At 40.5% G+C, this 13,152-nt stretch overlaps 1 protein-coding gene across 1 annotated transcript in view; it reads right to left on the bottom strand.

Moving 5' to 3' along the window:
- LOC104065316 (dystonin) overlaps positions 1 to 13,152 on the bottom strand; it is a 320,467-nt gene that overhangs the window by 215,807 nt on the left and 91,508 nt on the right. Inside the window, 1 exon segment of the mRNA XM_054061292.1 lies at positions 1,227 to 1,288. Within this exon segment, the coding sequence (XP_053917267.1) occupies positions 1,227 to 1,288 (62 nt within the window).

Raw genomic sequence — 13,152 nt, forward strand, 5'->3', positions numbered from 1 at the left:
TAATAAAAGCCGTTCTGTGACTCCAGACTCTGCCCTCAGAAAGGTTCTGTGCACCACAGAAGCAGATGTCAGCACCACACCATGTTGGGAAAGACTGAAAGACCACTCTGCAAGAGAGGTCTTTTGCTAGAAAAAAAACCAATATTGAGACCAACTTCACATCCAGGCCTTTAGCACTCTACATCAGGCCACTTCCAAGAGCTACGTAGGTTTCACATTTTTAAAAGACGTGAAGCCAGAATCCTGAAACTCCTAAAGGTCTGAGGAGCCAAAAGAAAGAAAAATAAGTTTACTTTAAGCATCCCTGAAGAAATTCTGGTTTTCTTCAGTGTCCAATATATTTCTCAAATACCCACAAGAGTAGTCACAAGAAGCAGAGAGATAATTAAGTTACCCCCTAAAAAGCCAAGTATTTTGCTCTAAATTCAAACACAAGCAGATCTTTCCAACAGCGTCTGAACATTATACGTATTGATTAAATACCAACTCTGACAGTTTGCAGATACATTTTTATTTAATGTGATTTTTACATGAATTCAACCTCTGGGGGGAAAAAAAAAATCAAAGCAAGCTATGTTAAGTAATTAGACAATGCGTTTCTCCAGAGGAGTGTCTAGGCTGGGCAGCTGGCGCTGAAACAGCAGATTAAATTTAGAACTGAATGGCCATGCAGTGAAGGTGAACTCGCGGCTTCTAGTTCTGTGTTGACTCTAAGCTGTACATGTTGTTAAAATGATGTGCTCTGTCCCTGAGGCAAAGTTCACTGCTATTCAAAAGGGAGATACTGAAAAGTGACTTTAGTCCCTGGAAAGCCTCTATTTCTAATCCATGAGCAGCATACTGATGCCACAGGATGATCTAGAGCTACCCTTCTCAAGGTCATTTCCCTGTCCTCGATGTTTTTTTCCATTTATTTTAGCTGTGGTTACTACAGCAACAACACTAATGCCAAAAAAAAGAATTCAGCTTTGTAGAAAAGAATCACGTCCCTTAAATTTTTGACTCATTTTAATTTCAAATTCAAGTATTCAAACAGATCACCCTAGGATATCAGACAGCAGCATTTCAACTCCCCTGTGACTCCTCGAAGACAAAGCACATGCATGAATCTCACAATTTAAGACCTTCCTTATTATATGTAACACAGCTGCATCCTGAAATCAAACATATAGTAAAAGACGTAATCACTGCTGTAGTAATCAGTCATCATAAAAATATCAACTGACCTTCATGAGATGCTGATTTATCCATTTTGTGAAGGTCTTCTTTTGTACCTTGTCCCGCTCATCTGGAATTAAAAAGAAAAAAGAAAAGGGTTTAACAGCTCTAACAAATGATGCAGAAGATATATTTTTTAAAGGAGAGCTTTATATATAAAATTAGCATTCTAATAAGGTTTTAAACCAGAATAGCCTGTAAAAGCTCTGAAATGTCCAATCAAAATAACAGCATGCAAATGTTTTTTGCAGTACATCAGCGCACGTCATGAAGAAGCTCCTTGAGCAGAAGCTGCAGGTGAATTTCTTCAGGGAGACAGACCCACTGATACGATAGTAGCACTACTAACAAAAGCATAACTTCCTAGGAGAAGTCAACTCTTCCCTAAAAATTAATAACAAGATCAAGCTGAACTTTTAAGAGCTACAAATACTATTTGTAGTCTCTAAATCCAATTTAACAATTTAAGTATCTTGCAATAGAAAATCTTTTACAATACGAAAGCTGTTTTCTTTAAGCACTATGGTTTTTGACTGGAATATTATCCTTGTTCCAACACACAAGGATAAGCTACAGCTTCAATCAGAGAAAGAACTCTCTTTTAACCCTCTATAAAATAAACAGTGATGTCCACTAATGCAGATATGGGACTCAGCCACCACCACCAGCAGTCTGCTCCCTTACGTGGCTGTTAGCATCAATGCCGGCCAACAAAACATTGATTAGAAACAATAAAAGCAATAGACTCAGGGTAAGAAAGCACCCAAAGTGTGGAAGGGAAGTATATACATGTATTCTAGCAAGCCACAGCAGATAAAAGCTGACCGCCCCTCCAGCACCAGGGTGAAGTTATCTCCACAACCCTACGCGTGGTCACTGGCCAACACAACTGCTACAGAGGCCGTTCACAGTCCCAGAACTCCCTGGAGCAGGAGTCGCAGTGCATTAGGATCAGGACCATCTGTGCAAGCCTGAAATAGCAATATCCCTTAAGACCCAGCACAACAAAACTACAGCTGTTTCATTGACTCAGGCAATTTGCTGTGTGGATGAGAAGCTCAGGTAGCAAAACATGACCTCTTCTGCAGCTACTGCCATCATGAGAAGACTGAATCAGACCCTGTGTTTTATATTCAAAAATGCTGTTTTCAGATTAGTCAAAGGCAACAGAAGTAATAAAAATAAATAAATTCACAACAGATCCATGTTCATGGACTTCCAGGTCTCTGGTGTGATACTGAGGTCTTTCAAAAACCTTGAGACTATAGAAAAGCCCATCCCCGGCCACACTGGGCACTGTAGGCTGTTCCTAACATTAGTGAGAAATGAGTATTCAGGAATAAATGCAAAACAAGACAAGCAAAAGCCTGTGAAGCCTTTGTGTACTCCTCCCTTATGTGACTCAGACTTTCTACATGTTTATACATCTCTTTGCATTGAAGAGTCACAGATACACTGTTTTCTGCTATTTTTTCCAGTCCTTTTTTAAGGCACATATAACTTTTACAGCCACGATTCACAGCGGCAAGGAATTCTTCAGGTTGCACACGTAGCATATGTGTACATTCACCTCTGTACAAAATAGCTGCTGTTCCCTAAATGCCTTTTTCATGCCACTTAAGATACTCCAAGATTCTGGCATACGCTTTTTCCCCACTCCACGTAACTCTTATTCTAGCCGAGGACCCAAAATAAGAGGAGTAAGAGACAAACTAAATAGCAAAGCAGTACTAACGGAGATAAAAATCTGGTAGATTAAGAAACCCTTTTGCGAGACACACATTTCCCTATAGCCTTCATCTAGCAAGACAGGATTTCCAGCATAAGTTGCTTATCCTAATAAGGTAGAAGTTCCAGTTGGTAGATGTAGAAAACAGAAAATCTCAGAAATAAAAGAAATCCAGAAATACTTTCACTTGTAACTGTTTCATTATGAGTCGCTGTTTTAAAAGGAACACAAGTCTTCCCAGGAGCAGAGCTTAAATTTCCAGCCCACAAAGTGTATAATAGGTCTTTTTTCCTAAGGTAACCTCAGCTGGTTTTGCCTAACTACCAAAAAAAGTTTACACTTCGGGAAATGTTACAGTGACTACAGTGAAAAAAAAAAAAAAAAAAAATTAAAGAAATCCACTTCCTTGTACCTTGTTAGAACATGCAGTGACTGTTAATTTAAACTCTATTTTCAGCTGTGATGCCAACATACATAAATGAAGTGATGCTGACTACTCCTATCCCTTCTCTGTATGTATATATTACACACATAGACTCACAGAAAAACTCTGTACCTGACAGACACAAATGTGTAATGAGGAGGAAAGGTGTCACCTGTCATGCTGTGAAAAACACCAGAATTAAAGAGAAAGTAAAAAAACAACCACCACCACACCACAACTGTGATTTTTAATCAAAAACTCAAAAGCACACCAGCAGGATAATACAATGCAACAGCATTCAGTGTGTTTGAGCTCAGAGCAGAACATACCAAACCAGATCCCTAAATGAAATGGAAAACAGGCAGCTGACAAGGAAAGAAACAGCAAACTGGAAGGAAACCCACTGAAAGCCTCCCAAGAGAAGCTTCCCCAGGGATTGCTCAGCTCTCTCCGAAGGAGCCCTGCCACCCTGCCCGCCTGCATTACTGACCCATACAGCACATTACTTCCACCAGTTTTGAGCTCCGGTCCTTTTCATCTTTCCCAAACTGTCTCATTCTTTCCTTTCAACCTTCAGAGTTTCTTTGCTTGTCAGGGAAAGGAGAAACAAGGAGTGACCAGGGCTTCTCCCAGCTCACAGAAAGCAACTCCCTTTTTTAAAAAAACAGGAGCCAAGAGCCCATCTGCTTTCCCAGCAAGCACAACTGCGAGCCCTCTGGATTTCAAACTCGCCGTACAATGGAAATTAAGCATCTGTGTTCCTTTAGTTGGAACTTTCAGGTGCATTAATACACATTTGAGTACAAGTTCTGCGCTTTTTGAACCAGCAAGTCTGGTTTGGGTTTTTTTTTTTTTCCTCTACCACCAGTAGAGGAAAACCTTCTACCTGCAAGAATACAGGTAAGTCCGAAGCTGTATAAAGAAAACACATCTATGTAGCTCATCTGATCTGTAGATCATCACAATAAATCCTCAGTGGTTAATTATCAACTTGAGCTTCTCTGTTTTTACCTGTATTGCAGACATTATTCTGATCTGTCAGACATAAACCAGAAGCCTCTTTTGCTTTATATGCCTGGAAAGCACAGCAACAAAATGTCTCCAGTCTTAATACGCTGCCGTCTACTCTACGAACCTACCCTACAACACAGCAGCAAGGTACTATGCAACTGAAGAGGCTCAGATTAGAAAATGTGGACTTTAAAAGCTGTTACCACAAGGAAGGCATCTCATTGTCTTTCCTCAATTCCAGTGACAAATTCAGGGGCCAGATTCTTCTAACACAAATGCCTCCTTTCACACATCCCTACAGTTTGCATGGATCATGGTGTCTACAACCTCGAGTGGTTTCTCTGGAAGACAGGTTTACTACCAGGATTATGCCAAAGGTGACATGTGGTATTGATAACTCTTGAACGCGTTCGCGGGGAGAAGCTGCTGAGCAATCCTCTCTGCGTGAAGGCAACCTGAAACCATCTCTGAGCAACTGTACCAGATGCCACCAGCCTGAATGAGCAGAACACCACGCTTGTCTCCACACTGAGGTGAGAAAAGGTGGAAAGAACACAGGAGTACAGAACCCCTCCGTTTTCCGGATAAGCTGCAAACTTCTGTGTTTCCTTCTTCATTCTAATGGTGAAAACATCAGTTTGGAGTTCCTCCACCTAGTGACAGGCTTGCAAAAATATCTCTGTGTCTTAGGCAGCTCCTTCCGTTGCTGAGTTACACGCACTGCTCTGCTGCTATTTGTCTGCCTACGTTAAGTGGCCAGATAAGACAACAGGTTTTTCTACATTCATCCAAGTATTCACAAAATCCCGAATGCGCATTATTCTTCATGCATGCATAAATGCACTAATTTTTCTGCACATATTGTTTCCATTACAATACCTATTTATACTAAATTCATAAAGCTGCATTAAAGGAACATTATTAAGCTTGCAATGTGACATACTCAAAAGTGGAGTTCAAACTAGATTTAAAACTGGCTATGAAACCTTAAGACAATTTCCTTGAGAATACACATTACAATATTTAATTAAATTAACATTTATTATTTTTTTATGAGACTGCATAGAAGAGATGTTACTCATTCAAGGAATAGTTATTCAATAACGTATTCACGTTCTTCCTGAATACAGAGCACCAAACCTATTAATTCAGCATTTTTCAAGCTCTGAAGACAAAATTAATTTCACAATAGGTTTCCCTCTTGCAAATTTGACCCTAGTATCTCAAACATTGCACTCAGAAAATGAAGCCTAATTAATCTATGATATCTTCGGAAAATTGTTGTTTTATGACACACACCCAGAATCACAAAACTATGTAAGAAACTGATGACAAATGGAATTCTACAGTCAGTGCTGACACCTTTCTAAGAAGCTTTGCTCTCTGCTCCTGCAAACCCACCCTTAACTCCTCACATGCCTTCCATGTCTACAGCAATTATCTATTCTCACTCATTAATGAAGAGCCAGGGGACATCAAACAAACCTATCACAATCTGAAACAATTCTTCAGGAAGGTAAAAATCTCAGTTCAAACAAGTCTAGTTTGGAAATCTAAATAAACTGAATAACCTTACTAACAAGTAATCTTAAAGCTTCCATCCCACCCAGGGGTATTCTTAATCAGAACTGGGTTTAAAGCACCACTACCTGTTGATTTTGTGTATCAATTTGGACCATCTTTAACAGTTATTCAGTAAAAACTACCCCTGTTATGAAGAACTGGTATTATCCTTCATCCTGTGTAGTACCCTAAATTAAACTTAGAAATTAATAAACTAAAACTCTAATATTACAGACTAAAGTGTATGAGTCTTCCCTTTGTGTAGAGGTCTTCTCTTACTCTTTCTGCTACAATTATTCTGTGAAGAATTTATGTCTCTCTCTACTTTAGTTCCCTCTCATCTGAAAAACAACCAAATTTCTTACACACTGGGGTGAAAGGTCTCACAAACAGTTTGTCTGATTACAAGGATGAACCAGAATAAAAGTTTTGCCCATTTATTATAAAACCTGATACCCCTTTATGCTCTATTTTTATTAAGCTGTGGACTACATGCATCAAGAGCTGAGGATGAACTAGAAATTATGTGGCTTTCCTGGATTTACAATCAAAGAAGACCAAACTTGGACCTCACTGAAGTTAACAGCTAACCTCCTGGCTTCTATGTCATTAGGATTCAGCCCTTGCGACATAAAAACAACCAAAGTTTAGGATCTCTGATATATTTTTCAAACAGATTATTTTCATTTCTCTGTCTTTCACGGAAGAGTACTGCAAATTTTACTTGCCAAATCATTTCTATGGGTATACATTTAGCTGTAAAAACAAAAATGTTTCCTGAAAAAAAGTGTTATTTAAAGAAATGAGCAATGCAATTCCTAGGCAGAATGTGAACAAAATCTGACAACAGATAAAAATGCACCAAAGACTGGGAAGTGCTCGATTTTATAATAGCTGAGGGGAAAGGGGAATCCCAAAAATGACAGACTAAAAATAAACTGGGAAACTTCAGCATTCCACTTGGCATTATATTCAGTCATCTCTTAAGTGGGTTTCCCAAGGAAGTTGTCTTGACTGCAACAGCTGCAAATAGAATCTAGAGATGCATGTGTTTTACTTTGTTCCCGCAGCACCAGTGAACCCCTTTCAGCGGCTCTCCAGCCTTGCAAGCGAAGAAAGGAACACTGCAGATTAATTTGGGGAGAGAATACTGAAAACACTACAATAGTTTCAATGTTATGATCTGGAATGAAACTCAGCTTTGAACCTCTGCAATTCTTCGTAACTAAATATCAGGATAATCTGTTTGATAAATATGTTTATTTATAGAAATGGATAGAACAGACCACAAAATCTGGGCTTCATTGCTTTGATATGTTAGCAGTATACTTGCAATGAAATTAAAACGCTTGCAAAATAAAAAAAAAAAAAGTCTTTAGTTACGTGTAAACTGTTTAATTTGCTTTCTCATCAGCTCTTGTAAAAGACTTTGCAAAGTACATCGCTCTGTCTGGAAGATAAGGTGCTACCCTGCTGTAAAATGAAATGCAACATTTAGTCTCACATCCCCAAAGCAACCTGTTACTTGATTAGATGGGCTTATCAGGACTCAAATATAGAGTCAACAATAAAATAGTAACATTAGCTGTGCCACCCCCTCCAGCTGTACACACACTAGTTGCTCATGTATTGCTTCTTACACAGAAGACCCAATTCTATATGCTAACAAATAAGCACGGTTCCACGAAGTCCATGCAAGATGAAGATCTAGCAGAACGCCCATGAATCAAGCAGAACAAGACTTCTCTGGAGTCTAGGGAGCTCCAGCTGCCTACATGGCTTGGGTACACCTGTCCCCCAGCCCCAAGGGAAACCTCCGGCTCCTGCTGACAACTGCACACTCTTTACAAACCACTTTGGGTAACTGCAGTGAAACAGCTGTACGTGGGAGCATGAATATGCACTCTGGTTTTATAAAAACCCAAGCTGCTGTGGCTGAACTCTTCCCAATTTCCCAACTGGCTGCTTCCCTGGTATGTCAGATGACGCACGACAGCATGAAGGTCAGACAGGTTTGACTGCAACACCAACATTCATAATCCAGATGAAAGAGCAGTCATCAAATTCCCATTGACTTTGACAGAGAGAGCTGTGACCACCTCAAACAAACCCTCAAAATAATATAAAAAATCACACGCAGATAAAATCACACAAAAAAAATCTAAACCACCAGAATAACTGACTCACCATTTAGGCTTCTGATAATCTGTAATGCACTGCACCTCAACCCTACAAATGCAGGCAAACATGAAACCACAATAGGTAGTGAACAAATTATTTGCGCCCTGATAATATTCAAAAATTTGCTAATTGCACACCCGTCTGGCTCAAAAAGAAACTGCACTCATCAAATTCTCACTTTGACATTATTTATGCCGCTAGTTTCCATCCATGCTTGAAGCAGGATGAAGAATTCAGCTGCCCTGTGCCTGAAACACATGGGGATAACTCAGCTGCATGAAACCTCTGCAGGCTTGCCTGGGTTCACCATCCTACACAGAAGATCTTACGTGTATCTTTAACTACTGGAACAAGAACTGTACGTCTGATACGATTTGCAGATACATAAATTAATGATACACAAACCTGTATGGAAGAAATACTGCTATACAATATTGCACATACACCAAAACCAAAAGGAACATGAAGGAATCCCTCAGTATTCATAGGATCTCAGTCAGACAGCATTTTTGTAATGTCATTGTATTACGGGACCAAGTCACACCTAATCAGAAATGACGCATGATATAAGCACAAAAAGCGTTTTTCTAGTGTATTGCAGCCCCAGCAGTAAGTGCTCCAAAAGGGTTAGAAACACAAATGAAACAAGGGTACTGGCCCCTTACAGCTGAAGTATAAAAGGAGGAGTAAACCACTGACACTAACAAAGAACTACAATGAAATAATAGCATTTACCTATAGGTCTGTTCCAATTAAAGGAAAGGAAAAAAAAATGTGACATGGCATTTAACTTCCTTATTTTGGCTTTAAGAAAAAAACCAAAAATAACCAATGCAGGTTAACTAAAGTCATATAGGAAGTATGTCCTATGTAGTGCTACTGATCTCCACATCTGGTTGTTTCCTGACCAGAAAAATCACTCCTGGGCAAGTAGTGAACCAGTATGACAACCTGTGAAGAAGATTCCCAAAGCTCAGTGACCTTCTCATACATTTCCTTCTGTGCAGCCCTTTCCCTCAAGCCTTATAGCAGGAGAGATGTTTAACGCTATTACAAACAGCCCAACAAAGCAGAACTCCACAGACAGCAGTGAGCATCACTGAAAACTACTTGTTTTCCAATGTGATTTAGTTTTCAGTATTATTGGATTTCTGCCTTTTCTGTGAGAGAGAAGTCGCATATGAAAATGTCACATGCAGCTATCAAGATACATAAAACCTACACGTAGTCCAAAACACTATCTCGGCAGACTTCGCACTGCTGCGAGGTGTATCATAGCACCTCTGACTCATGGCTCTATCGCCTTTCTACGTCACCACCTCAACCAGAGTTTAAACATTTGGGGTTTTATTTTAGTTTGACATCAACAAGTTTTGAATCCATTAAAAATGGGTTTCTATAATGCCAGGTGACAGATTATACATTTTTAAATGTTGAAGCATGTTTTAACAGAAATCCTATACTGGAAAGATGTGCCTAACCAAAAAGCAAAAGGCTCATGAGACCAAAGTCTACTTCATCAGCTCGGTGCAATCTCAGGACACAGCAAGAAGCAGCACTGAACTAAGACTGCAGTAATTTTCCCCAGGCCCCAAGAAGTCAGTGGAGATTGAGATTCATAGAACCGCAGAATGGTTTGGGTTTAGAGCAACCTTAAAGATCATGCAGTTCCAACCCCTCTGCCAAGGGCAGGGACACCTCTCACTGGATCAGGCTGCCCAGGGCCCCATCCAACCTGGCCTTGAACATCTCCAGAGATGGGGCAGCCACAACTTCCCTGGGCAACCTGTGCCAGTGTCTCACCACTCCCATCACAAAGAATTTCTTCCTAATGTCTAATCTAAATCTTCCCTCTCACAATTTAAAGACCTCCCCGCTTATCCTATTACTCCATGCTCTCGGAAAAAAGTCCCTCCTCAGCTCTCCTGTAGCCCCTTCAGGTATTGGAATGCCATTATAAGGTCTCCCCAGAGTTGAGTCTTCTCAAGGCTGAACAGCCCCAACTCTTTTAGCCTGTTCTCACAACAGAGCTGCTTCAGCCCTCTGATCATCTTGGTGGCCAAACAACGACGCTGTGTATTTCTGTCCTTTGATTGAGTCCTGTTTTGCTTTTTTCATTTTCACATGAAGAAAAAGTAGAGTGATGCATTCCAAGAAATCCACGGAAAAGCCCTGAGAGGAGAAATGATGACCCAGAACACCATTTCCTCTGCACGCTGTCCCAACAGCCTTTGAAGTCCTATGCCTGCAGTAACTGTACCAACTCCAGACTGCTGCAGAGCATGAAGAACTGGAGGGAGAGCAGCAATGTTTCCATGTGACATACACGGCCTCTAAACAGCATGGTTTACATTGCCATTTCCTCAATACAAGCTAAGACGATGAAACTTTAATGCAGTGCACAAAGTGCAAGAATATACTCACAAGCATAGTCAAGACAGCTCAAAAACAGGGGGTAGGGGTGGAGAAGTGCACTTGGCTAAGTCAGTAGGTCTTGCTCTCCCTCTCATCTTCACACACTTCAGCAGACTTACATTAAAGAAGTTTAATTCCATTTACATGCAGTGTCAAGACAACCAGAACAAGGATCAGAATCACCGGGCATTAAAAAAACTAATCCCACCAGCTGATGTTTACACCACAGACCTATACGATATTGTTCCTCATTCATCTCCATCAGCACACTCGCCCCTTGTTCTCCCTTCTGTTTCACAAACAATAGAAGATTCTCCCCTACAACAAAGAAATGTAAAAATAGCTAACAGGATGTTTTCTGTGTCGAGGGAAGACAAAGAACACACACACTCCAAAAACACTATTAGATTCTCAGAGACGTAATGCCAGCTCACATTAAAAAAAGAAGTTACAAACGTGTTAAAATAAAAGGTATTCCAGCCAGTGTATTAGTACAGTATTTAATGTATTTCAGTCAATTTAATTTGAAGACTTGACCTAAAGAACACATTTTACTTTTAAAACAAGCTTACTACAATTTGGAGATTTGACTGACCACTTCCCTTGATCAGCACACAAACCCAGAGTCACAGTCGAAGCGTTTCAAATACATTTTGTGTTTCACTAGGAATACCAAGTCTTAATCCAATTCACAAAGATAAAGCAATCTTTCAACTCATGTAATGAGAAACCAGTTAACTGAAAAGTCATGCTGAGATGTGCAAAATGATGTTGAATAGGAAAACAGAAAAATTATTTACTTAAAGAATGAGATGTAACTGCTTTTCAAATACAGTCCTGTTATACAAATTCATAGAATCATAGATTTGGATTGGAAGGGACCTTCCACCCCCTGCCATGGGCAGGGACACCTCCCACCAGACCAGGCAGCCCAAAGCCCCATCCAACCTGGCCTTGAGCACCTCCAAGGATGGGGCATTGACAGCTTTCTCGGGCAGCCTGTGACAGTGCTTCACCACTCTCAGCATGAAGAATTTCTCCCTAATGTCTGTTCTAACTCTTCCCCTCTCCAACATAAAGCCATCCCCCCTCATCCCATCACTATAAGCCTTTGTATAAAGTCCCTCTCCACCTTTCTTGTAGCTCCTCCAGGTACTGGAAGGTCGCTCTAAGGTCTCCTCTGAGCTTTCTCTTCTCCAGGCTGAACAACCCCAACTGTTTCAGCCTGTCCTCATAGCAGAGGTGCTCCAGCAATTAATATACAACTGTACAAACATCTGGAAAAGCAGTGGAAAGCAACTGGAAACTGCATGTGTGTTTAACAGCACGCTGGGGGGAGGGGGGGGGGCGGAAATCTACCTGGGCAGGCAGGTGGGCCCTATCATCAAATTATTTTTTCTTATCTTAAATTCTCATTCTAGATTTCATAGAGTCTAAAGCACATAAACTTGCTGAACATCTAACCGGCTCCTGCATCTCCCCATTTAATGCAACACTTACCATACATATTCACAGTTCAGGTTAAAATGGATCTCTGCCTTTAACTTTAACAGAGAGCTGTGAAAGCTTTGTATAAGCTTTGGTATGATCACAAAATTCCTGCTTTTTAGGAAACAAACACTCTACTGATGCTAATAAAGGAGATAAACTACATAATTCCACTATGTGGCTACACTGGTGCTATTAAAAAAAATAAATAAAAAAAAGCTGCAAACTCAAGAAACGTAAGAGCTGTGAACTCAGGATAGAGAGAAAGGAACAACAGCGCTCATTTAATCACACAACAATTACCCTGAAGTAATATCACACTTTCTTAAAGACCATTTCCACATGCAACCAACCAATTAAAATGACATATTTTATTCAATTATCTGTACCCTCCCTACATTCACAGCAGCATGTATTGATTAGGAAAATACAGTTATCATTTGAGTCACCCATGACAACAATGCAAAAACAATTTATCAAGCCTTGAGATAGTACTGAAGCTCTTTGAAGAAGGTGTCAGAGGAGCTTGTGATGATGTTAGGGCAGGTACCCGTTTCTTCATTAACCTTACATACGACCTCAATGCCCCTTCTCTATCTGATCTAACTGCACCACCAGAGCCAGCGTGTTGGGGATTTTACTCTGCAGTGCAGGCACCGAGGCAGTGCTGGAGGAGCTGATATGCCTTCGCTCTCCTGATTCCCCAGAATCCGGGACCTCTAAACTCACTCCAACACATGCCCTGTCCTCCTTTACCCCTACTCAAAGGTCCACCAACCTCTGATGGCTCCATGTGGATAGCAGCTCCAGCTGCCTCACAGATAAGAGGAACACCATCACAGAAGGGGATTTTAAGGTTTCAAGGAGGAGAAAAGTGTATAAAGAGTAGCTGATAAAGAGCTATACAAGAACAACAGGCCAAGGGAGTTCTGAAAACGGCACTGTTAGAACAGGAAAATGTAAGGAATGAGAAATGATAGGGCAGAGAGGGCTGTGAGTGGTACTGAAGATAAAGACAAGAATCTTGTACAGTGAAAGAGGAGGATTACAGGGCAGCAATACAGGAAGATAATGATTTTAGTGAAAACATACACAGAAATGACTGGTTAAGCTTGGCATGTGG

Source organism: Cuculus canorus, chromosome 3, assembly GCF_017976375.1.
Source record: "Cuculus canorus isolate bCucCan1 chromosome 3, bCucCan1.pri, whole genome shotgun sequence".
Classification (NCBI taxonomy): Eukaryota; Metazoa; Chordata; class Aves; order Cuculiformes; family Cuculidae; genus Cuculus; species Cuculus canorus.